Raw genomic sequence first — 27,984 nt, forward strand, 5'->3', positions numbered from 1 at the left:
ATGACGCATTTTTCATCCCAAAAGAGAGTCAGCATAACCTTCCTTGCTGATGGTTCTGTTAGAAACTTCTTTGGTTTTGGTGATGAAGAATGGCGCCATTCCTTGCTCGCTCTCTTCGTTTCCGGTTGGTGGAAGTGATCCCAGGTTTCGTCCCCAGTAACGATTCCTGCAAGGAAGCCATCACCTTCTCGTTCAAAGTGCCGAACAAGTTCTTCACATGCATCAACACATTGTTCTCTCATTTCAGGAGTCAGCTGCCATGGCACCCATCTTGCAAGAACTTTGTGAAACTGGAGCACATCATGCACAATGTGGTGTGCCGACCCATGACTAATCTGTAAACATGCTGCAATGTCATTTAGCGTCACTCGGCAGTTTTTCTTCACTATGGCTTCAACTGCTGCACTGTTCTGTGGAATCGCAACTCGTTGTGCCTGACCTGGACGAGGAGCATCTTCCACTGAAGTCACACCATTTGCAAACCTCCTAGTCCATTCGTACAGTTGCTGCTGTGACAAACATGCATCACTGTACTGAACCTTCATTCGTCGATGAATTTCAATAGGTTTCACACCTTCACTATGCAGAAACCGAATAACAGAACGCTGTTCTTCCCTGGTGCAAGTCGCAAGTGGGGCAGCCATCTTTATACTGATACTGCGACAGTAGGTGTGCATCTGCACTATTCTGCCACCTACAGGCCATTCTGCACGCTTACAAACTTACAGGATAACGGCGTGAAATTTCGATTTGTTATTACAGATTTAAGGTTTTCATTTGACTCACCCTCGTATAGTCGTGCTTGTGGACAAAGGCTCCACCACTGTTGTTTTTAACCACCAAGATTACCTGGCAGGACTCCGCCAGCTGTCAGATACATTCACCTACAAACCTCGCCACAGTGACCCCATTCCAGTAATCCAAAAGGATCTCCAGTCTATCCTCAAATCCTTAGGCCCATCCCAGAACACTTTCAGCCTATTACCCTGAACCTACCTTCCTACATGAAAGACACCAACCATTTCCTCCACAGACTCTCCACAGTGCCAGTCCCTTTACCACACAGTGCCCTGTTCGTCACTATTGATACCACTTCCTTTACACTAACATCCCTAATGCCCATGGCCTTACTGCTATTAACACTACCTTTCCTGACATCTGACAGATTCCAAACCAACAAACACCTTCCTAGTTGCCAAGACTAACTATATCCTCACCCGTGATTACTTCTCCTTTGAAGGTGATACCTACAAGCAAATCTGGGGTATGGCTATGGGCACCTGCTTGGCACCATCCTATGCCAACCTATTCATGGGCCATCTAGAGGAATCCTTCCTAAATACTCTGAATCCTAAACCCTTCACCTGGTTCAGATTCATTGATGACATCTTTACGATCTGAATCGAGGGTGAGGACAACCTATCCACATTCCTCTGGAACTTCAACAGCTTCTCCCCCATTCGGTTCACCTGGTGCTACTCAAACCAACAAGCCACCTTTGTAGATGTTGACCTCCACCTCAAAGATGACTACATCAGTACATTTGTCCACATCAAACCTACTAACCACTAGCAAACTTCCACTTTCACAGCTGCCACCCGTTCCATACCAAGAAATCGCTTCCATGTACCCTAGTCACGCATGGTTGTTGCATCTGCAGTGACAAGTACCGTATTTACTCGAATCTAAGCCACACTCGAATCTAAGCCGCACCTAAAAAATGAGACTTGAAATCAAGGAAAAAAAATTTTCCCGAATCTAAGCCGCACCTGAAATTTGAGACTCGAAATTCAAGGGGAGAGAAAAGTTTTAGGCCGCACCTCCAAATCGAAACGAAGTTGGTCCATTGTAATATGAGACACAATTTAGGTAGAATGAATGACGATACAGCTACAGTAGTATGCTTCGAGTCGTAAGCTTAGCTGTTAAGCTTTACCAGGTAGCCATTGCTATGCGTCAGGCGCTCCATCCGTATTTATACGGGTACCCTTCCTTTTTCACGTGCGTCTGGTTTGAATTGATTGTTTATTTTTCTTTGATCTGATAAGCGCCGTTCTCTTTGTTATAGGTGTTTACGTCACTCTAAGCTGAAAATGCATTCGCTACCGCCGCTTACAATTGGGAGAAAAAAATAAATAAAAAAAGAGAGAGAGGAATCGTCTCATTGGCTAAACAATGGCAAGAGACTGCTATTTGTTGTTACTTACACTGCTGCTTTCTTTGATAATGATCAACAAGAATCAAATAATATACTGCGTATGACAGAAGTTCTGACCGAGAGTTTAGCGAAAAATTTTCTCCGTTTGAAAATCTTTGCAGACGCCTCTTTGGTAGATAACATTCTGCACAGAAATTAGAGTCATTTTAGATTTAAAAATCTAGTCAATTGCTGTGCTTCATTTTTGACTGTATCACTATTAGGCATAAGAATAATACGAATATAAACATGACAAATGTATATTCTTCCACATTTGCTGTTGTCTCACTCTAGTTTTGTAGTGTATTAGGCAGACAGGATTTAAATGAGATACCAGCAAACATGAAACAATACATGGCAAAATGTTTATATTCATATTATTCTTATGGTGAAGAGAATACTGCATGTGATTCACAGTTCATAAAAGTTCCTATTAGCAACCATCTCTTCTCACAGGTAGGAAAAAATTCAGAACGTAGAGTCGGCCATATTGACAAACATCCCAAACAGTCTTGTCAGTCGGATTTTTGTAGTACATTGAAATGCTGCTACATTCGAAGATGAACAATACGGAATTCGTATTCACTTCCTTGGATAATGTATAAAAATGCAATGATCGAAACTCGGGGCGGAGTAAAAAGCTCGTCTTCCACCTTTTTTTTTAAATTTATTTACTGACGCAGAGGTTTTGGCGCCAGTATTTATCTTTGTGCCTGCAAAGCATGCCTGTGTAGCACTACATATATTCGACGGCAGAAGTTAGTTGTGGCGGCACCTACCAACATTTTTCAGAACTTCCGCTTACTTTGCACTCGATTCTAAGCCGCAGGCGGTTTTTTGGATTACAAAAAACCGGAAAAAAGTGCGGCTTAGATTCGAGTAAATACGGTAATCCCTCTCTAAATACACTGAAAGTGTCCCTGAGGTCTTTACAGACCATAATTATTGTACCGACCTTGTACAAAAACAAATCTCCCATGCCTTATCTTTCCTGTCACCCACCACCTCCCAAAATCTTACCATCCTGTCACAGAGGAGCATTCCCTCATAAATCAGTACCTCCCAGGACTGGAGCAAATGAATTACATTCTCCGCTGCAGTTTCGACCACCTCTCATTATGCCCTGAAATGAGAAATGTCCTGCCCATCATCCTTCGCAGCTCTCCCACAGTGATATTCCACCATCCACTAAACCTACACAATATACTCATCCATCCCTACACAACCCCTGCTCCCAACCCCTTACCTCTTGGTTCATATCCTTGTAATAGACCTAGATGCAAGACCTGTCCCATACATCGTCTCACCACCATCTACTCCAGTCCGGTCACAAACATCACCTAACCCAGCAAAGGCAGGGCTACCTGTGAAACCAGTCATGTGATCTACGAGCTAGGCTGCAACCACTGTGCTGCATTCTATGTAGGCATGACAACCAACAAGCTGTCTGTCCACATGAAGGGCCACTGACAAACTGCAGCCAAAAAACAACTTGACCATCCTGTTGCTGAGCATGCCATCAAACACGACATTCTTCATTTCAATGATTGCATCACAGCCTGTGCCATATGGATCCTTCCCGCCAACACCAACTTTTCTGAACTGCACATTCCAATAATTCTCCTGGCCTCAACCTTTATTAGTCATTGTCCTCACCCATATAGCACCTTCCCTGTTCCTGTTCCAGTACTACACAGCCCTCTATTCCACCAACGCACCCAGTCTTTTTACTTCTCTCCTTTTCTGCTACCCTCCGGCCCCTCTCCTGCTAATGTCATGACTGCAACTAACTGCCCTATCTCCTCTCTCCACCTCATCCCTGCACACTGCCCAGCAGCACTCCAGCATCCGCCACTCCTACCTTGCTATCCCTCCCTCACCTGGCCCAGTCTCCACCTAGCCTCTAACCAGTTGCCACCCCCATCCTGCACTGCTGTGCTGCTCCTGCTCCTAGTGTGGCTTCAGCTGCCAGAGACTGTGGTCAGGTGGGTGTGAGTTGCATGTATGTGTGTGTGTGTGTGTGTGTGTGTGTGTGTGTGTGTCATTCGTCTATTTTGACAAAGGCCTTGTTGGCCGATAGCATTCATCTTTTTCCTCAGAGTAGACCCTAATAAACCATTTCCCTCCCTCCTTTTTATTTATTACACTATAATCATTTCATACAAAATGTACAGAATAATTGCTATTGCACTGTCCTGTAAAAAGTTCAGTTTGCGTAACACTGACTATTGATTAGTGAGATGAATACTTACAGACCATTTGAAATACTTTCATAGTTTAAGCAGCTGATTATTTTGGTTTCTAATAGATGGCGAGACTTGTTGTGTCCAAATTGTGGCAACTTCGGCCTAGTAGCCTCTTAGTCTGATGCCACCTCCAGTGACTCTTTCCTCTTACAGCCCTTAGTGGTGTACGGTGCACTACATCGTGTAGTTATAATTTTACTGACACTTAACAGTTTTATGTCAGTTCCAAAAGTCTGTAATTTTATATCGTTCAAATGTGGTTTTATATGACGAGAGCATTTTGCTCTTAAATCTGTTACTACATGTGAGTACAGTCTCCTCATGAATCTGCTTGGTATAATAACCATCTATTCTTGGTTTTTCTCATTGTTAATTGATTTGTAATCTTTGCAGTTATTGTTTGAATTTTCTGATGACGACACCTACAATTGGTGTCGAAACCAGGTTAAAGTAAAATCTTGTTGCAACTGGTTGGCTGTATTATACACCTCATATTATTGTATGGTTGCTATCTCACAGCCACATTTAAAATTGTAAGATTTTGTATTTGCTTTCATGCAGTTATCTCTTTTAATTTTAAGGCACTGACTTAGGTTGTATGAGATTTTTTTTCTGTGTTCTTTTTCACAGTTTTTCTACTTCAAATGTTCAACCTCTGCTGATAGAATGATTCTGATTGGTGGAGCTGCCTCATTTGCAACTCTGTTTTTTAAGATCCATTTGCAAAAGCATTTGTTTGTGTTTAAATCCCATGACAGTGTCTGAATATGCTTCATTTTCCATTGCACTTCTTCGTGAGTGCTGTTGCAAAAAATGTTTTACTTGTATATGACTTTTTTGTCTTCGGAAGTTGTATGCACTTAGTTAAATTCATTTTCTTGATTACTGTCTCCTACAAGGAGGATTGTGAGGTACCGAAACAGCCTTAAATTATGACTTTGACTTTTCTACCTCTTTTGTCTTTACAAGGTACATTCACGCTCTTAGAGCTTCCAAATTGTTTCTGAGGCTGACTAGTTGGAGAAAGAAACATGTGCTTGAGCTTCAAGAATAAGGGCACCATTTGCTTATGTGTGAACAAGGGGTCAGCATGGTCCAGCTCACAAGGTAATTGTAACAGTGTTTAGTCAGCAGTGCACTTTCCATATTCAAAATGGTGACAATTAGTCCACAAGAGCAGAATGTAACAATATGATCAAATGTGTGAATTCTTAGGGGACCAAACTGCTGAGGTCATTGGTCCCTATATTTACACAATACTTAAACAAACTTAAAGTAACTTATGCTAAGAACAACACATCCATGCCGGCGGGAGGGGCCATGCAATCCGTAACATGGCACCTCAGACTGCGTGGTCACACCACGCGGCAGAATGTAACATATGCTTCTGTCATTTGCGAAGTTTGAAAACTGTTAGGACATTCAAAAAAATAATACATGCAGTGATCGTGTAGTGGGTGTTAAAAATGCCTGTGCTTGTGTTTAAAGAAGACCAAATATAGTGTCAAAGTAAACCACAGCAGCACATTTTGCACTACTAGCAATGTTCTACGGCACAATCTCTCAGTGCACTTGAGGGTTCTTTGATGTTCAAGTGTGTGTGTGTGTGCTTTTTAAATGACTTCATATTCACTGTACTGTTTATTACAATTTCCACAATTCAAGTTTCAAGTTTAGGTCATTTTCAAGTGGTTGCATGTGCTAAAAACACAAAAGTACTTACTTGTTTTATTAATGTTAACAACTGTTGTGTTTTCAACATCTGTAAACAATTGAAAAGACCTACTGCCGAAATTGCAATTACATAAATTGTAATACATAGTGCAGTTGATGGTAAATATGATGTTAATTAGAAACATATGGTCTAGTTTGAGTTCAGGCTCATTTCGAAGAAAATAACTGTAAACATTTCCATCAGCACCTCTTTTCGCTGGAAATAATCATTAGCAAATGTACATTCTGTATGTTATGATGTGTGACACATAGTGCATATGTACATGTCGAGGGTGATTTCGTGATGATGTTATAAAATTTCAGGGCTGATGGAGAAGATAAAAATATCAAGGGACCCTGGACCAGAAACAGAAAAGCTCTTTGCTTTCCATATTTTAAGAGGAAGTAGTATAGACAAAAAAAGAAAAAGTTGCCTGGTAAACATGGGCTCTAAAATGCATATCTTATGAGCTATGAACACTTGTTCAGTAGAAGGATTCTGTTTCACAGAATCAAAGATGAACAAATGCTCATAGCTCTTGAGGTGTGCACTTTTTTGTTTCGATCCTTAATAACATCTCTCAAAATACGGGAAGCAAAGAGCTCACAGTAGAAAAGGTCTACGTCGGAGGTATCAGAAGGATTTTCCCTCATAATTTTCAACTTGCTCATTTCCGGACCAGACTCCCTTACCTCAAACTGATAAATTTACCCTTCTCCATTACCCATGTAAGTTTGTAACACCATCACAGAATCACCCTATATAGCTTATAGACACTTGACATCAACACACCTTCAATAAAACAGTTCTGCAGTTGGGTTTATTAGGCCAGATGTACTGAGTACCATACTAGGACTTTTTCACCACAAAACAGTGTTATTACTAGGAAACAACCATGGGACTTAATGTGTCATCAAGGCACAATAATGAAAATTAGACAGTGGAGGCAGTCTAATTACCTCACCCCACTCTGTGTACATCTTTTCCTAAATTCTGCATTATTTTTTCTGCTGGGGAATGAATTGCTCTTTTCAGATGACACTGATCCATGATTTTTTGTATTAATCTTGTCTTCACTGTCTCTGGGCCAATAACAGGTAAGTAAACACTGTTGTAAAATCATAACGTACATTCATGTCATCAACTCTAGCAATTCAGAATATACACACAACAGATAGTTATTTACTTATGTCTCCCACAACTTCACACTTTAAAGTTTCATTATGTATTCTGTCCTCACTGTTAATGCTTCCATTCAGAGCAAACTTTCTGTTACATCCCAAGTGATAGTTACATAAAAATGAAAGTTCTCTTGGTAATTTTATGGTATCTGTGTTTTGCAGTTTCTATATGTACGGGTCTTATTGTCTGTCAAGATAAAGAGGAAAGACTGGAAAAATTTCATTTGTGTAAGTACACCAAGCTTCAGGTTAAGCATGAATTGCATATGGCAGGGGCATGAAAATTTAATTAAAATACAATGTAAAAAAAGTAATTTTTTGTATATTTTGTAAATAAATTCATTGTGATTATGTTGCCTAATATTGGCTTTATGCTTCAAGTAATATAACAATCATTGTCTCTCATAATTTATTGCAGACAGTACAGAGCAAGCACCATAAGAAACATTAAACCTAACCACACTGAGTGTGCAAATGGAAAATAGTTTGGCATTGTCAGTTCTGGGCCAAAAGATTTCATTTACAAAATACACCCATTTGACCAACGATGGAATGTTATGGCATTCTGCTTGCAGTTATTTGATCAGTATGAAGCATTAAGGTAAATTTACACTCGACATATGCGAATCGGACAAACCCTCAGTGTCAAACACTTTCCCCGGTAGTTTTGATAGTGGCATCCGAACTCATTTTTGACATATGTGGGCACTGATACTAGCGCTTGCCTAACCTTCCTGCTCACTCTAGATTTACTTTCAGTCACAATAACTACATATGTTTCGTTATATAGGATGATTCTAAAGTCACTATACATTTCAGTGATATAGTAAGTCACTGTACATTTCAGTGATATAGTAATGGAATATTTTTTTCTTGCAGGTACTACAACAGAATGCTAACCAAAGAAGAACGAATCTCACTGTTGTTTCTGCTCGTCTTCATGGAATGACGTATGAACAGGTGCGGACAGACTTTACCCGTCGATTCCGGAAAACAGGCCCCACCAGGCTTGCTATGAAGACCCTAGTCAATAAATTCCAGCGTACTGGTAGTGTTGCAGATGATAAAGGTCCAGGGAGGCCGGTCATAATGCCAGACACCGTGCAAAGTGCGCAGGATGTGATCACACGTAGCCCTTCCACATCTACCAGGAGACTTAGTAGGGAGCTTGGTATTCCTCAAACCACTGTATGGAGAGTTCTTCGTTACAAGCTGCACAAAAGTGCGTACTATATCCAGGTCATACGTAAGCTTGAAGTGGAGGACTACGCAGTCAGACAAGCTATGTGTCATGACCTACTACAAGCTGTGGAAAATGATAATTTGATGCAAAATGTCTTGTTCAGTGATGAAGCTACATTTCATACCTGTGGACATGTGAACAGACACAACTGTAGGATCTGGACAGACGAACAACCAAGTGTGCTGCAGGAGTGGCAACAGGACAAAGCCAAAGTGAATGTGTGGTTAGGAATAACGAGGTCAACAGTGTACGGGCCCTTCTTCTTCACAGAACAAACCGTTACTGGAACCACATACCTAGATATGTTGAAACAGTTTTTGGAGCCCCAGTTGATATCTGATGGGATTATGGATACTGTTGTTTTTCAAGAGGGTGGTGCACCACCCCATTTTGCCCTCGTTGTTCGGGACTATCTGAATCAACCATTTCCTGGCAGATGGGTTGGTTGTGCCTCTCCACAGATGTGGGCACCCTGCTCTCCTGATTTGAACCCTTAGACTTTTTTGCATGGGGGTTTATCAAGTCTAAGGTATACCAGGTGAAGATCCACAGCACTGAACACTTAACACAGCGGATTTGAGCCACAGCTGCTGAGATTGCACCAGGTATGCTAGGGCAGGTTTTTCGGTCTACAGTGGAGCACTGGGGGGGTGTGCCTAGACATGCAAGATGGTCACATAGAAATATACTGAAATTATGTCCTATTGACACATAAGTTGCAGTGCCTTTATATATTGGTTAATAAAATTTGTTTACGTACAAAATGTATAGTGACTTTAGAATCACCCTGTATATATTGTTGTTAGGATGTAATTTAATGGAGCTTAACTTCACCACTTCTTTTTATTGTTGTTAGATGTTATTTCATTCCTTATTATTGCTTCTTGTCACTTGTGTTTCATGACAGCTAGGTAACAGTAGTTGGTTGCAGAGAAAATTAGTCTTCCGTGATCAGTTTTCAGAGATAACTGAATCAATGATTAAACAATTATTTCTATTACTATCTTTACATTCTCCTTAAAAACAATGGGGAACTGACAGAAGTGATCCACAAAACTACCATCCAATATCCTTGACATCCATCTGTTGTAGAATCTTAGAAGACGTTCTGAGCTCAAACATAATTAAGTACCTCTGACAGAATCACCTCTTCCATGCCAATCAATATGGATTTCGAAAACAGAACATGTGAAACTCAACTCATAACTCTCTCACAGGGCATCCTGAAAATCATGGATTAAGTTAGTCAGGAAGATACTGTATTTCTGTTTCCAAAAAGTATTTGATGCTTATTATCAAAAGTATGACTGTACAGAGTATCAGGTGAAATTTATGACTTAATTGAGGATTTCTTGGTAGGGAGGATGCAGCATGCTATCTTGGATGGATAGTCATCAACAGGTGTAGAAGTAACTTTGGGTGTACCCTAGGGACATGTGTTGGGTCCCTTGCTGTTTATGTTGTACATTAAAGATCTTTCAGATGATATTAATATTAATCTCAGAATTTTCGCAGATAATGCACTTATCTACAATGAAGCACAGCCTGAACAAAGCTACACAAATAATCAGACAGACCTTGATAAGATTTCAGGTCCAAAAGATTGGCAACTTCCTTTAATTGTTCAGAAGTGCAACACTGTGCCCTTCAAAAAATGAAAAAAACAAAGCATCTTATGAATATAATATCAATGAGTCATCACTTGTATCAGTAAACTTATTTAAATACCTAGGTGTAACATTTTGTAGGGACATGAAATGGAACGATCATGTAGGCTCAGTCATGGGTAAAGCAGGTAACAGACTTCAGTTTGTTGGTAGAATGCTAGAGAAATGCAATCAGTCTACAATAGAGGCTGCTTACAAATCACTCATGCAACCCATTCTGGAATATTGCTCAAGCATGTGAGACCGTCACCAAATAGGTACAATGGGATGCACTCTCTGCCACACACTTCACAGTGGTTCACAGATTACAGTTGTAGATTTAGATCAAATCATAATAAGAAAGGAGAACTACTGGATGTAACACCAAAAAAGTAATAAAATAAGAGAAGCATAAAGACTAAATCAAACAAATGCTGTTAGAAAATAACAACGAAACTGGCAAAAATGTCGTAGAACTGTGAGAAATGGTATTGAAAATGATGAAATAAGACTTTTTTTTAGCCCCTTGTGATAGTCTGTTACTAAGACAGAGGAAAGATTTAACTGGTAACACCTACTTCCCCTTAATTAATGCACATGTTAACTGTTTCATCTCCCTGAATGTTTTTCTCCTTGATCATATTTGCAGGCAAGATGAATGAAATAAAACAGGACTTTCGAAGAGACAGAAAACCATCCACGACCCTATGTAAACAAAATACGGAGCAATGCTCTCATTGTTTAATACTGGGTAAAGAGAATTGCAGGTTCACTGAAGATGATGATTTGTTCTCGTACAACTATGCTGTATTGTTGCAGCTTTTGTTATATGGTTGGTAAAGAAAAGAAGCGTTCAGAATCAAACAAAACAAATCAAGGAAGACAATCTCAATTTTACACTACTCCATCCCAATGATTATTCTTAACCGTGGTTCCAGGTGATTTTCCTGTGTAATCAACATAAAAGTCTTACTTCTGTTAATATTTTGCACTCTCCCATTTTCTGGATGCATGAACCCCAGGTTCCTATAGCTGTGAGTCTGTCATCCTTGTAACAGCAGTTCAATCTGCACTTACTTGCGGAATACAAGATAATGCAAGGGCACAACTTATACATGTTATTCACCTGACGAAAGGTAACAAAAAATACATTAACACAATTAGCTTTTATTAGAATTGTGTATGGAAACTTTCACGTATGTTCTTCCTAGTACACGCCTGGCATCCAAGAGGGTGTGCCCAAGAGCTAGAATCCGACTCCTCTGAACAAAAGTCCTGTGCACAGCCTTACTTGGTGTTTATATGTAAGAGGAAAACCAATGAACTCCAGTGCTTTTGGCATCTTCTGCAGTAAGGTCACTGAAGCTCACTGCAATAATTTTCAGATCCAATCATGTCTAGTTGTGGTTATAGTTCATCATTTGTTAGACTACTCCTATATGACTGCTGGCTGACAGCAGTCTACTCTATATTCACTATTTGAATCAAGGTCTTCTCAAAAGTCGGCTTTAGTCTGAATCACATGAGTATCTTCCATTTTATGGCACCAGAAGAGCAATTCAGCATTACAAACAGTATCTATATTTTTTACAAATCTACATTACAATACTTGATACAATCTCATTAAATTTAAATAAAACTTCTGCCACGCACATCAGAGATGATAAGAAACGTTTCATAAAAATTCATGTTGCACTGAATACCCTGGGGATATGATGAAGGACTAGCAAACAGGATTAAACTGAATTTTACAACAAAAGCAGTTTTGTCTATTTTTCCTCTTTATGTATAAATACTTTACAATCATTCTTGTGTTCTTTGGTTAAATACAAGACATTCCAAATGTTGTAGCAAGTTTGGCTTGCCTGTCTCATGCACACTTGCTCACACTCACACTTACATTAATTCAAATTTTCAAACACTTCTATTTAATCATAAAATGCAATTGGGAATGTATACAATAGTTAAATCACACAGTTCTTAAAGTCTGTCTTTCAATATCCAACAAATTCAGTGGTGCTCTAGATGCCACATTTTAAAGACGAGCTCACATGCTTTTACCTATGAAATGCTTTTTCCTTTACTGTGCTTGAGGAAGATCGTTGACAGGACATACGCAGTGGCTGTCCAAGTAACAGTTAATGTAACAATTACCACAATGGCTCGCAGATCAGAGTTTCCAACTGGTATGCGTATATTCATTGTTATTGAATTCTGTAACAAAAAATAAATAAAAATGAGACTATGTTTTGCTTAGCCAAGAATGAAGAACATGTGGAAAGTTATTTGGAAAGTATGGTATGGTAATTTAGCTGTCATATACGATATGTAACACGGTGTCATATACATTGTGTGATACTTAGTAAGTGATGGTGTCCTAAAATATTAACATCCTAAACTTTTAATAAAAACGGGTTGTGAACATTTGCAAAGAAGCGCTACACGAATGATGACAGGTCTGTTTGACTCACGGGACAGTTCTCAGAAATGCTCAACTGGCAGATGCTTGATGACAGAAGCCAATACTCTGTGAAAGCTTACGTCACAAAGTTTCAAGAACACATATTAAGTGAGGAATCTCGCAGTATAGGGACTGTGAAAACAAATTAGACTGATTACTGTTTACAAAAGTCATTTAAGTTGTCATTCTTCCTATGCTCCATACATGAATGGAATGAGAAGAAACCCTAACTCATGGTACAATCACAAGTATCCTCTGCCATGCGCTTCACAATGTTTTGCACAGTATGGATGTAAATGAATTATTTGCTAATTAAGTCATTGGCCTTAATCCTGTTGAGCAAACCAAACGAAAGCGCTGCCAGGTTGATAGACACACAAACATACACACGAAATTCTAGCTTTTGCAACCAACGGCTGCTTCATCAGGAAAGAGGGAAGGAGAGGGAAAGACGAAAGGATGTGGGTTTATTTTTCCCACGTGGAATGTTTCCCTCCATTATATAAATAAATAAAAATGTGGAGATGGCATGCATACCTTGGACTTCACTCTCGCCAATGTATGAATTATGGGCAGATGTTGTGTGGTCACAAGTCAGTAATGCTACCAAATATTTTCAATGTTTTGTGGAACAAAGGAGGTTTATAGCTTAATGTCCTAATGATGGCAAGATCACTGGAGCAGAGTAAAATCTCTGGTACAATATTACAAGAAGTTGTTCAAAGATACAGTGATCAATGTGTTTGTTGGTATTATCCATTGCTGAAGATCACAGAAATTAAGATGGTAAAATAGCAGCTGGTTTTGAGTAGCCAATGATGCAATAATAAGATCATTTTCTACTTGTAGCCCTAAGAGCGTCCACAGCTCGTGGTCTCGTGGTAGCGTTCTCGCTTCCCGAGCACGGGGTCCCGGGTTCGATTCCCGGCGGGTTCAGGGATTTTTTCCTGCCTCGAGATGACTGGGTGTTGTTGTGTCGTCTTCATCATCATCATCATTCATCCCCATTACGGTCAGAGGAAGGCAATGGCAAACCACTTCCACAAGGACCTTGCCTAGTAAGGCGGCTCGGGTCTCCCGCATCACTCCCCTACGCTCTGTCAAGGAGTATGGGACTCATCGTCATCATCATCATCAGCCCTAAGAGCAGGCAAATTATATTTTCAGAGGAAAAAAAGCCATTTTCTGGGTCAAATAGACAGAAACCCTAATGCTATCATCTTCTACCCTAATGTAGACTTAGGCTATATTAGCAAGATTTATTATTCATATTCATCATTTCAAAACTGAACCATTGACTTCCAAACAGGGGTAAAGGTAACCACTCCCTGTATACATGAGATGCTGTGTAGGCAGCAGACACATTAACATGACGGAATGTCCTTTACTGAAGCTACTTAATTTCCTCCCTCCTCCCATGAGACCGACACACACACACACACAGGTAGGTCAGCAAGTCAGCAATACACGTGACTAAAGCAACCAAGCAAATCATCTGTTGCCAATTACTGCATCAAAATATAATCATGAAATGAAATACGATGAGACCATTATTGCAGTACAATTACCAAGTTTCCATAACAGCATATTTATAGTGTATATTGAAATAAAAACATCAGAAAACCTACTACACAAGGGCAAAAGATTCATTTTAAACAAGGCTTGGGGTTCGATGCAGAGTTGAGTAAGAGCTTGCTCAGCATCACATCCACCATAGCAGGGAAAGCCTAAGAGAATGTGCATTTCACAGGATACTAAAGTGGGCTCTGAACATGGGCATAGTGGGCACTGGGAATTGAACTCAGGAATAAATAGTGGCACAAGAGCAACAGTAGTTCACAGTCTGGTTGGAATCAAAGCAGTGGGTATACGTAAGAGCAAAATTAAAAACATGATTCACAGGCCATCATAACGGGTTCATTAATAAGTTCCATGTGTCTTTCTGTATAGGGGACTCTAAAGCAAACTTTGGTCAAAGGCAGGGCTACCTGTGAAACCAGGGACCTGCAAGCTAAGCTGCAACCACTGTGCTGCATTCTACGTGGGCATAACAACCAAAAAGCTGTCTGTCCACATGAATATACACTGAAAAACTGTGGCCAAGATACAACTGGACCGCCCTGTTGCTAAACAACCACCAAAAATGATGTTCTTCATTTCAATGACTGCTTCACAGCCTGTGCCATATGGATCCTTCCGCCCAACACCAGCTTTTCTGAAATGTTCAAATGGCTCTGAGCACTATGGGACTTAACTTCTAAGGTCATCAGTCCCCTAGAATTTAGAACTACTTAAACCTAACTAACCTAAGGACATCACACACATCCATGCCCGAGGCAGGATTCGAACCTGCGACCGTAGCGGTCACGCGGCTCCAGACTGTAGCGCCTTCAACCGCTTGGCCACCCCGGCCGGCTTCTGAAATGTGCAGGTGGGAACTCTCTCTGCAATGTCGCTGTCCTAGCCCTTTCCCTGTTCCCATTCCAGCACTACACAGCCCTCTTTTCCACCAATGCACCCAGTCTTTTCAATTCTCTCCTTTTCCGCTAACCCCCCGCCCCCCCTCTCCCTCGCCCAGTCTTGCTTCCCAACTTCACCTAGCTGCCCTACCCTCTCTCCACCTCATCCTTGCACACTCTCTAGCAACATTTTACTGCTCCATCATGTGCTGCTGCTCGTAGTCTGGCTTCAGCGCCAGAGACTGTAATCATGTGTGTGGTGTGTGTGTGTGTGTTTTGTCTATTTTTGACAAAGGTCTTGTGGCTGAAAGCTCATTTTGTGACAGTCTTTTTGTTGTGCCTATCTCTGACTCAGCATCTCCGCTATATGGTGGGTAGCAACTATCCTTTGCACATAGGCCTACTTACATCAGCACTGGAACATAACAGTTAAATCCCTTTGGGCACGATTTCCTGTAGTAAAAAATGAGTAAGACTCCGGTTGTCTTTCACATACCAACAAACACATCTGATCAAACGAACTATCCATGGCCCTCCACGGTCAACTGCTGGTGTATCTCAACACTGTAACGAGGCAGCTCCAAGGGCAAGAGTGTTCAGTGTTGTCTTGATATGCAAATGTTCCAGGTTTCACAACATCTTTCAGGAATGGTTGACAAGAACAAGCATTGATATTTTGCTGTAAAAATTTTACCACTGCCATATAAACTGTAGCACTGTAAATGGTATAGGCCTACACCTACAACATCAGCCACTTCCTTTAGAATGTGTACCTCAAAAGGCAAGAACCTACTCTTGCCATTCTATTACATCGGCCTTGCACTGCTCATTGCATGCGGCAAAGAAAACAGGTATCACACATTATTAACTTCATGGGCATTAGGGATACAACTGTACACTTTTATTTTGTTTATTCATCCACAGATCATTTCACAATGATACAGGATTTGTCACGGTTTTTTAGATTAGATTAACTTTCATTCCAATTGATCCATAGTGAGGAGGTCCTCCAGGATGTGGAACATGTCAGAAAAACAACAATACATGACAAATATTTACAACTAAAACAAATAAGCTAATGTACCATTCCACAGGTCCCAAGTGAAATGATCGTCATTTTTTAATGAACACTATATGAAAGTCATTTTACAACTACTAATGCACTGAATTTAAAATAAAAAAGTTTTTTATTTATTTATAAGGTAATAAATGTGTAATACAACTACTATAATACTTATTTACAATGAACACATTACTGCACTGAAATGGTGCAGACGTTACATTGTACTTACACACACACACACACACACACACACACACACACACACACACGCGCGCGCGCGCGCGCGCGCACATTTACAATGAACACATTACTGCACTGAAATTGTGCAGAAGTTATATTGTACTTAAATATATACACAAATCAGTTGGTTTTACTGAGAAATTCATCAATGGAGTAGAAGGAGTTGGCCACCAATAAATCCTTTAGGCTTCTCTTAAACTGAATTTCATTGGTTGTTAAGCTTTTTATGGCTGCTGGCAAGTTATTGAAAATGTGTGTTCCTGAATAATGCACACTTTTTTGTACAAGACTAAGTGACTTTAAATCCTTGTGAAGATTATTCTTATTTCTAGTATTGTTTCCATGAATTGAGCTGTTGGTTTGAAAAAGTGATATATTTTTAATGACAAATTTTATTAAGGAATAAATATATTGGGAAGCAGTAGTTAGTATCCCTAGTTCCCTAAACAGGCTTCTGCAGGATGTTCTTGAGTTCACACCACATATAACTCTTACTGACGTTTTTGTGCCCGGAAAACTTTAGCTTGGCTTCATGAATTACCCCAAAAAATAATCCCATATGACATTATGGAATGAAAGTAAGCATAGTATGCCAGCTTTTTCATTTTTATATCCCCTATGTCTGAGAAAATTCGCACTGCAAACAGAGATTTGTTAAGACGCTTCAGCAGTTCTGTGGTGTGCTCCTCCCAGTTGAATTTATTATCAAGCTGTAATCCCAATAATTTAACACTGTCCACTTCTTCAATCTTCTTGTCACCGTATGTTAGACATATACTCGTGGAACACCCCTTACAAGTTCTGAACTGCATGTAGTGTGTTTTTTCAAAGTTTAGTGACAAAGAATTGGCTAGGAACCAGTGATTAATGTCCACAAATATTTTATTAGCTGATCTTTCTAAGACTACACTTGATTTGCTATTTATTGCATTGTTTGTATCATCGGCAAACAAAACAAACTTGGCATCTGGTAATGTTACTGATGAAAGGTCATTGATATACACAAGAAAAAGTAAGGGTCCCAAAATGGAACCTTGTGTGACCCCACATGTAATTAGTTCCCAGTTGGATGATGCCTGATAGCTTGATATATGTCTCTTTCCTAATAACACCCTTTGTTTCCTGCCAGAGATATAAGATTTGAACCATTTTGCAGCATTTCCTGTTACACTATAATACTCTAATTTACTTAAAAGGATATTGTGATTTACACAGTCAAATGCCTTTGACAGATCACAAAATATACCAGTTGCCTGCAATTTTTTGTCTAATGAATTAAGCACATATTCACTGTAAGTGTAGATAGCCTTCTCTATATCAGAACCTTTTATAAATCCAAACTGTGACTTGACAGTATGTTATTTGAGATAAGATGGTTATAAAGCCGACTGTACATTACTTTTTCGAAAATTTTTGAGAATGTTGGCAACAGTGAAATTGGAAGGAAATTTGATGCTATTTCTTTATCTCCCTTCTTAAACAGTGGCTTAACTTCAGCATATTTCAGCCATTCAGGAAATATTCCATTGATAAATGACTGGTTACACAGATAGCTTAATATGTTACTTAGCTCAGAATCACATTCTTTAATTAACTTTGTTGATATTTCATCATACCCACTAGATGTTTTTGATTTTAAAGATTTTATGATGGATATTTCTGCTGCGGTAGTGAGGGTCAAATTCATATTATGGAAGTTGCTTGAAATTTCTGATCTGAGGTATTCCATAGCAGCATCTACCGAACCTGACAACCCCATCTTTTCGGTGACAGTTATAAAATGTTCATTAAAAAGTTCTGCAACACTATACACATCTGTCACCAATGTATCATTTACTCTTAATGCTATTTGTTCCTCTTCATGTCTGGTTCTACCGGTCTCCTCCTTCACTATATCCCATATTGTCTCTATTTTGTTATCTGATATGACTATCTTTTCCTTGTAATATATTTGCTTTGACATCCATATTACAGTCTTTAATATTTTGCAGTATTTCTTGTAATGTGCTATAGCATCAACATCGGAACTGTTTCAGATTGACAGATACAGTTTTCTTTTTGTTTTACAAGATACCCCTATTCCTCGAGTAATCCATGGCTTTTTTGTAGACTTTGCTCTAACCTTGGTAAGTTTTGGGGGAAAACAGTGTTTGAATAAGGTAATACAATGAAAATAAAAAGCTCAAAATATACAGACACAAAATATATAACATGATTTTATGAAGATAGGGCATGTGGTTGACTGTGGCCTTGATAAAACAACCATCATGGCATTTGCCTGAAATAATTTACAAAAACCATGGAAAATCTACATCAGATTGGCCGGACAGAGCAAACTCGGTTCTCCTAAACATGAAGTCAGTGTCCTAACAAATGCACTACCTTATTCGGTTACTCTCTATTGCACAGTGTTCTTTGATTTGTACACAGTTTGCTCCAGACAACTTGTAATAATAATAATAATAATAATAATAACAATAATAAATACTTTTCATTGCCACACACAGTAAGGATGCCTGCAGGTGACTCCTGGACCACGAACATGCTACTATTTCCTTGCACTCTCTCCATTCTGTTCGGAACACTATCTACTTTCCCAAAAACAGTCAACTATGCCCCAGGCACGTCTTCACGATCTCGCAGTATAATGCGACAGGATACTGCAGTTACCCCTTTCCTTACAAACCAATATGCTGAGTCCTCTAAGCAATCTTTAACTGTGTTGCTTGCATTACTAATGAAGAATGTTTTATCGGCCTTTTTAAACAAGTATATTTTATGAGGTTGGTGAATAAGTTCGTAGTGTTCTTGTTTCACATGTTGGTATTCCAGTTGCTATGGGTTTATTTATCAATTATTTTTTATGTATTTCATCACTGCTATATGGGTTTGCATACTGTCATTCTATCATGTGGAGATAGTATGTGGAGCTGTGGATGCTAGAAAATGGAATGCAAAGTGGAGAAATAGGAACATTTCCAACATATTCTTTTGTTTGTGTTCAGTAGAGGTGTGACAGCAGTGAAGGCATCCAGAAACATTTGAGCCTTGTATGGGGATAATATCACTGGACAGTGCATGAAAGAAAATGGTTTTCTCATTTTAAGGATGATAGTTTTGACATTAGGGACTTCTCATGTTTGGGACGACCTTTGCGGTTTGATGTAGATTGTTTAACACATTAATCTACAACGATCTACGTCAGTGGCAAATGTGATGAACTGTGATCATTCCATCGTGTGACATTTGCATGCAATGTGGAAGTTTCAAAAATCGGGTCTATGCGTACCACAAACTCTAAGCCAATACCACAAAAATCAGAAGGTGACCATATGTGCATCCCTGCTTACTAGTCATCAACTGGCCCGCTGAACAACACTGACCATTCCTATCCTACATCACTACTGGTGACAATAAATTGTGCTAATATAAGGTAAAGTAAGGAATGGTTGTAATGTGCCTGGTGGAACATTGATGGTCTGGTGTACTACAAATTGCTTCCCCAACTTGTAATCATCACTGCTGACATTTATTGTCAACAACTGAGACGTCTTGTGGACACAATACAAAAACAATGACCAGGAAGATTGCATGAAGTGATGCCACCCTACAATAATGCCCACCTGCATTCTGCCAGATTGACAAAAAACTTCAAGGAGATAGCTGAGAAATCATTCTACACTCACCCTATTCACTTGATCTTGCACCCTCGGATTTTCATTTCTTCTGCTCTCTACCAAATGATCCTCAAGGAACTTTCTTTCGGGATTCTACAGTTGTGGAGTCAAAAAGTTATCCCAACATTGACAGACTGTTGCAAATAGCAAAGGAAAATATATTACTGATGGCTTAAGTCTCTGTTATGTGTATCTGCTTTGTTTATTAAATATATGTAAAAATGCTATGAACTTGTGCACCAACCCAATATTAAACTTTTTCATTTCCTTGGACAATTAATTACACAATTTTAATCTCTAGTAGAAAATAGAGTTTTGAACTTTTTGCTTGTTCTCTTGCTAAATTTATGTCCAAATTGACTCTTGTTCCACGATTCTGGATAGAAATATTAGTTAAGTACTCAGTTAGGTTTTACCTGATGTGTACACCAATCGACAGATGTTCTCACTTGGTGCAGTAAGGATACCCGCTTTCTTAAACAGTCCTGTACAATGAGCCCAACTACTATTTCTAATTATTATTCTCATGGCCCTCTTCTGCAGCTTAAAAACTGTGTTCATGTTTTGTGCCTTCGATCCACAGAAAAGAATACCATAAATAAGAAACTTCCCACATCACTTTTTCACATCTTATAGCTTTGACAAACAAGATGGTTAATGAGGTTAAACTAAAATAAAATCACATCTATATACTTACTGTCTCATAAGGTAGAGAAAACCAAGAACAGTTTTTGCCAGTAAACTCCACACAAGGTTGACAAGAGAAGTTGGCAGTTGCCTGCGCATTTGCTCTTAGGCAGGTATCTTCTAAGCAGTGGAGAAACAGGCGTGGAGAATTCAAGTGTCCCTCAACATAGCCACCACCTGAAATTGGTGCCCGGTACCGTGCATGCACAGGTAACGAAAGCTTTGCTGAAAGGAGGTTCTGAGTACATTGCAATGGACTATAAGCAATGACGGTGTGTTCTGTTGCTATGGCTTCTGGCAACTCGATGTTCACCGCTCCCATTACTTCTGCACAAGATGACAACTGCACACACACAAAAAAATGACAATGTAAGCCAAATGTCTCTTCTCTATATTTTAACATTTTGAGAGCCAAAACCAAAACATCAGATATTACATGTTGTTACATCAAGTCAAGAAAGGTTGCCTTAAATTGCCACCACGTCAGCTTTCATATTTATTTACTATTTCTTGGAGATGAAGCTTCTGTTTATTGACTGATCTGTAGTGCAGCCTCAGGTCTGAGTTAAACTGGAAGATGCTAGGCCTACTTGGTTTTAATTGCAGAAGTCAGTGAATATGGCAACATAATAAAAAAAAACTAGTCCAAGTAATGAAGGTTATCATAAGAGATTGATTGGTATAGTAGTTGAGGTTTGGTTAGGTTGTGACTTGATGAAGCCAGCAAATCTAATATCATGAGGGGATGCTATTGTTACTGACCAGTTCAAGCAGTAATTAAAAAAAAACAGCCTGTGATCAGAGACTATGCATGGCCCACACACTAGTATGAATTGTGATTTTATTTTTATATCACATTAACAAAACTATTTTTGTTGTTATGAAGATTATACTGTGAAGCAATGATACTATGACTGTTCTATTTTTTTTCTTTCTTTCTTCTACAAACTGTTACATGTTGGGAATTATGGGAAGGGGGTGATGTATTTGGAACCAGCTGAAGATGCATTCCCATCACACAAGTGCCACCAGTATCACTCAGCAACTTTTGGAGGTAACTGCAGAGTGTATAACATACCTGTTTGAACCGCTGTAATTCCTGCAGTTGGTCTGGATTCACATACAATGCTGCTGGGATCTTCTCCTCCAGTATCACTGAGCAATTGATCCAAAGGTCAGCATGATCCACAACTATCTCCACAAGTGAATGCAGGTCTCTAACGCAACATAAACAAGACAACAAATACACATTTATAGTTCACAGTACCGGAAAATAAGGCAACATTTTATAATACAACTGCATAATAAAATACTTTTATCCGTCATTATCAGTACTATCTCCTATTTTGACAACCTGATACTTTTGGTTGGATTACTGTAGCCTACTTCATTTTCTGACAAATAGCGACAGCTTTTCTTGATATTTCTTCTCCTTAAATCAGAAATCAAAAGTTAGGAGGTTAAGTGTCCCTAGTGTTTCTTCTCCAATCACTGCTAACATCAGTGACCAAACCACACTGCAGAGCAGTACAACTGCAATATGCACTGATGACTTGCATTCCATATAACACTGCTGTGACCAGCATGTTTTGCACTACGATGAGTGACACAGCAGTTCCTAATCCAACAAGGCAGTTTCCTCCATGTATCCAATTTACCCCACAGCCATTCAATACAAATCACAAAGTATATATTGCAGCTGCAGTGCATAAAGAAAGCACAGGTTTATCCCTCTGAACTACTTCTCTAACCAGAGCAATGTGCAAAGCAGCACTTTTCAACATTAAAATAGTTTTTATCATTATTACATTCCTGGGGTTGCAAAAGTTACCCAATTCCACTCTGTCCTTCTAACTCGGTAATGAAAACAACTTAAGAATACTTCATGCTCAGTTATTCTTTCTTGTAAAAACAAAAGTAGTTCAAATACCACTACTAAAATAATCCCTACCAGGTTACAAAGTTAAGAAATGATAACATTTATGGTTTGTCATAATTTTATGATAGCTCAATATGCAGCTTGATCACAATAATCTTAGTCAGAAAATAAAAAGTGACGTTTTCACATGCACACATATCCCTAGCACTAACTTTCCAATTTTTTATATCAGTGAAGACTCCCCTTCTCAATAAAAATTAAAACAAAGAAATAAAAGTATAGGAGAGCGAGGGTTTCAGTCTCAATGACTTTTGTGCTTCTACAAATTTTAATTCTTTCTAAAATTGTTTGGTATAAGCCCTAATAGACATTTTTAAGGAGCCATATTTTTATACAGTAGGAGTCAAGTCCATGAGTTTACAATGGGTATCTTTAGTGTGTTTGGCGATAAAGAACAAAACTTTTGTTTTATATTACCAGTTATCTGAAATAAACTGTGTTTAAATCGAGGAACATGGTACAATATGGTCCAAATGAATGAGGTAGTGCAGCTGGCTGAATATTCGGGAGGATGGAGTTGCTTTGTCCAGCCATCCTGATTTGGGTTTTCCTAAATCACTAAGGCCAATGCCAAGCTTGTTCCTCCAACAAGGCCATGGCTGACCACTTGTCCTTTAGTCATGTATCACTTCGCATATTCTGTGAGAAGTTATTTTGAGGTATTAATTTGTATGGTAGTAACTTGGCAATTCCTATACCATTGAATGGTGATCGTTAGATGAATTAAAGATGATGATGATGATGATAATAATAATAAATTTTCATACTCAGAGCTGGAAGCTAATGCTGCACGGTTTTCCTAAGTGTAACACAAGAGTCCAGGATATGCCAAATATCCAGTCAGGAGACTATACTACGCTTTTGTTTATGGATGCACCGCCGAAACGTTTACAAGACCGTCATCGTTCTATTTCGTCACCCTTGACGGAAGAAAAACTGATTAATTGGCTTCCTGCCTGACAACCATTCAAAAACGTCCCGTAAAGCGTACACTCGTTTACCGCTAATTAAGAATAATAGTAATACCCCCCCCCCCCCCTCCATGAACCATGGACCTTGTCGTTGGTGGGGAGGCTTGCGTGCCTCAGCGATACAGATAGCCGTACCGTAGGTGCAACCACAACGGAGGGGTATCTGTTGAGAGGCCAGACAAACGTGTGGTTCCTGAAGAGGGGCAGCAGCCTTTTCAGTAGTTGCAAGGGCAACAGTCTGGATGATTGACTGATCTGGCCTTGTAACAATAACCAAAACGGCCTTGCTGTGCTGGTACTGCGAACGGCTGAAAGCAAGGGGAAACTACAGCCGTAATTTTTCCCGAGGGCATGCAGCTTTACTGTACGATTACATGATGATGGCGTCCTCTTGGGTAAAATATTCCGGAGGTAAAATAGTCCCCCATTCGGATCTCCGGGCGGGGACTACTCAAGAGGATGTCGTTATCAGGAGAAAGAAAACTGGTGTTCTACGGATCGGAGCGTGGAATGTCAGATCCCTTAATCGGGCAGGTAGGTTAGAAAACTTAAAAAGGGAAATGGATAGGTTGAAGTTAGATATAGTGGGAATTAGTGAAGTTCGGTGGCAGGAGGAACAAGACTTCTGGTCAGGTGAATACAGGGTTATAAACACAAAATCAAATAGGGGTAATGCAGGAGTAGGTTTAATAATGAATAGGAAAATAGGAATGCGGGTAAGCTACTACAAACAGCATAGTGAACGCATTATTGTGGCCAAGATGGATACGAAGCCCACACTTACTACAGTAGTACAAGTTTATATGCCAACTAGCTCTGCAGATGACGAAGAAATTGAAGAAATGTATGATGAAATAAAAGAAATTATTCAGATTGTGAAGGGAGACGAAAATTTAATAGTCATGGGTGACTGGAATTCGAGTGTAGGAAAAGGGAGAGAAGGAAACATAGTAGGTGAATATGGATTGGGGGACAGAAATGAAAGAGGAAGCCGCCTGGTAGAATTTTGCACAGAGCACAACATAATCATAACTAACACTTGGTTTAAGAATCATGAAAGAAGGTTGTATACATGGAAGAACCCTGGAGATACTAAAAGGTATCAGATAGATTATATAATGGTAAGACAGAGATTTAGGAACCAGGTTTTAAATTGTAAGACATTTCCAGGGGCAGATGTGGACTCTGACCACAATCTATTGGTTATGACCTGTAGATTAAAACTGAAGAAACTGCAAAACGGTGGGAATTTAAGGAGATGGGACCTGGACAAACTAAAAGAACCAGAGGTTGTACAGAGATTCAGGGAGAGCATAAGGGAGCAATTGACAGGAATGGGGGAAATAAATACAGTAGAAGAAGAATGGGTAGCTTTGAGGGATGAAGTAGTGAAGGCAGCAGAGGATCAAGTAGGTAAAAAGACGAGGGCTAGTAGAAATCCTTGGGTAACAGAAGAAATATTGAATTTAATTGATGAAAGGAGAAAATATAAAAATGCAGTAAGTGAAACAGGCAAAAAGGAATACAAACGTCTCAAAAATGAGATCGACAGGAAGTGCAAAATGGCTAAGCAGGGATGGCTAGAGGACAAATGTAAGGATGTAGAGGCCTATCTCACTAGAGGTAAGATAGATACCGCCTACAGGAAAATTAAAGAGACCTTTGGAGATAAGAGAACCACTTGTACGAATATCAAGAGCTCAGATGGAAACCCGGTTCTAAACAAAGAAGGGAAAGCAGAAAGGTGGAAGGAGTATATAGAGGGTCTATACAAAGGCGATGTACTTCAGGACAATATTATGGAAATGGAAGAGGATGTAGATGAAGATGAAATGGGAGATATGATACTGCGTGAAGAGTTTGACAGAGCACTGAAAGACCTGAGTCGAAACAAGGCCCCCGGAGTAGACAATATTCCATTGGAACTACTGACGGCCGTGGGAGAGCCAGTCCTGACAAAACTCTACCATCTGGTGAGCAAGATGTATGAAACAGGCGAAATACCCTCAGACTTCAAGAAGAATATAATAATTCCAATCCCAAAGAAAGCAGGTGTTGACAGATGTGAAAATTACCGAACTATCAGTTTAATAAGTCACAGCTGCAAAATACTAACACGAATTCTTTACAGACGAATGGAAAAACTAGTAGAAGCCAACCTCGGGGAAGATCAGTTTGGATTCCGTAGAAACACTGGAACACGTGAGGCAATACTGACCTTACGACTTATCTTAGAAGAAAGATTAAGGAAAGGCAAACCTACGTTTCTAGCATTTGTAGACTTAGAGAAAGCTTTTGACAATGTAGACTGGAATACTCTCTTTCAAACTCTAAAGGTGGCAGGGGTAAAATACAGGGAGCGAAAGGCTATTTACAATTTGTACAGAAACCAGATGGCAGTTATAAGAGTCGAGGGACATGAAAGGGAAGCAGTGCTTGGGAAGGGAGTAAGACAGGGTTGTAGCCTCTCCCTGATGTTGTTCAATCTGTATATTGAGCAAGCAGTAAAGGAAACAAAAGAAAAATTCGGAGTAGGTATTAAAATTCATGGAGAAGAAATAAAAACTTTGAGGTTCGCCGATGACATTGTAATTCTGTCAGAGACAGCAAAGGACTTGGAAGAGCAGTTGAATGGAATGGACAGTGTCTTGAAAGGAGGATATAAGATGAACATCAACAAAAGCAAAACGAGGATAATGGAATGTAGTCTAATTAAGTCGGGTGATGCTGAGGGAATTACATTAGGAAATGAGGCACTTAAAGTAGTAAAGGAGTTTTGCTATTTGGGGAGCAAAATAACTGATGATGGTCGAAGTAGAGAGGATATAAAATGTAGACTGGCAATGGCAAGGAAAGCGTTTCTGAAGAAGAGAAATTTGTTAACATCCAGTATTGATTTAAGTGTCAGGAAGTCTTTTCTGAAAGTATTTGTATGGAGTGTAGCCATGTATGGAAGTGAAACATGGACGATAAATAGTTTGGACAAGAAGAGAATAGAAGCTTTTGAAATGTGGTGCTACAGAAGAATGCTGAAGATTAGATGGGTAGATCACATAACTAATGAGGAAGTATTGAATAGGATTGGGGAGAAGAGAAGTTTGTGGCACAATTTGACCAGAAGAAGGGATCGGTTGGTAGGACATGTTCTGAGGCATCAAGGGATCACCGATTTTGTATTGGAGTGCAGCGTGGAGGGTAAAAATCGTAGAGGGAGACCAAGAGATGAATACACTAAGCAGATTCAGAAGGATGTAGGTTGCAGTAGGTACTGGGAGATGAAAAAGCTTGCACAGGATAGAGTAGCATGGAGAGCTGCATCAAACCAGTCTCAGGACTGAAGACCACAACAACACAACAACAACAGTAATACTACTATTAGTAATAATAACAATAATAACAACCCCAATTTTTTCAAAACATGTGAATACGACATATGACGCTTATGCATACAACTGTCAATCATGTATTAGTGGTAATCATTATTCCACTAACCGATGAAAGCCGTCGTTTTCAATTCGTCTTGTGATGGTCGCATGTACGTCACAGTCCTCTACGCAGTATAAACATTTAAACTGCAACAACAAAATGACTGCAACGAATCCTAAGCGTTCCATTTGTTCACTCAACTTTCGAATTATATCACATCGCGCTTGATTACACTGTTTACAATCTTGCTTTTGACAACAATCAGTGTGGTCAACAATACAACACCAAATATAAGTAAGTTAGGGCTGTTGATAAAATATCGATGTTTTCGCTGGAAATATCGATACTTATAGGATACGCTTTCGTCCCCGACCTATCGATATCGAAACGACAATATCGAGTGCCGATATCTTTATTTCATGTTATATTGTTTTCGCAATTTTCAGTAAATATTTGAAACTGTTCTCTTGTGTAGTAATAGAACATAATTTTACTTTCACTGTGTGAAAGAGTATTCTACTTTTAGAGCTTCTATCACGCCCAGTCTTTCTATTTGACACTGTGAACCAAGTATAGGCGAGACCACCTAAAATAAATCAGACCATAAGGCAGATATCGATAGTTGACAATGTGGAGGCAATCGTGGGGAAACAAATCAGCGTGCTTGCGTTTCCGTAGTGATGGGTTAAACTGCGATTTTCCGATATCAGTGATTTCTGTGAATGCTACTTTTCAGTATCTGTTATTCTTAACTGTGATTTGTCGCAGTTAAGAGTCGCAGTTAAGGAACCTAAGTCGCGTATCCCTCCGCCACTGCTACTTCTGCTACTTCTG

At 39.4% G+C, this 27,984-nt stretch overlaps 2 protein-coding genes across 2 annotated transcripts; one reads left to right on the forward strand and one right to left on the reverse strand.

Moving 5' to 3' along the window:
• The first annotated feature begins 7,822 nt into the window (after window positions 1-7,822).
• On the forward strand, window positions 7,823-9,245 carry LOC124803678. The gene is made up of 2 exons (XM_047264692.1): window positions 7,823-7,939; window positions 8,218-9,245. The coding sequence occupies exon 2, from the start codon at window positions 8,284-8,286 to the stop codon at window positions 9,076-9,078; it is 795 nt and encodes a 264-aa protein (XP_047120648.1). The 5' UTR covers window positions 7,823-7,939; window positions 8,218-8,283; the 3' UTR covers window positions 9,079-9,245.
• A 2,745-nt stretch (window positions 9,246-11,990) lies between these two features.
• On the reverse strand, window positions 11,991-27,461 carry LOC124801173 (phosphatidylinositol-glycan biosynthesis class X protein-like). Its single transcript, XM_047263054.1, has 4 exons — window positions 27,217-27,461; window positions 21,893-22,031; window positions 20,825-21,157; window positions 11,991-12,441 (listed from the first exon to the last, which is right to left on the reverse strand). Exons 1-4 carry the CDS (start codon window positions 27,336-27,338, stop codon window positions 12,289-12,291), a joined length of 747 nt encoding a protein of 248 aa, XP_047119010.1. The 5' UTR covers window positions 27,339-27,461; the 3' UTR covers window positions 11,991-12,288.
• Window positions 27,462-27,984: the final 523 nt, after the last annotated feature.

Source organism: Schistocerca piceifrons, chromosome 1 (genome assembly GCF_021461385.2).
Source record: "Schistocerca piceifrons isolate TAMUIC-IGC-003096 chromosome 1, iqSchPice1.1, whole genome shotgun sequence".
In the NCBI taxonomy this organism is placed as follows: Eukaryota; Metazoa; Arthropoda; class Insecta; order Orthoptera; family Acrididae; genus Schistocerca; species Schistocerca piceifrons.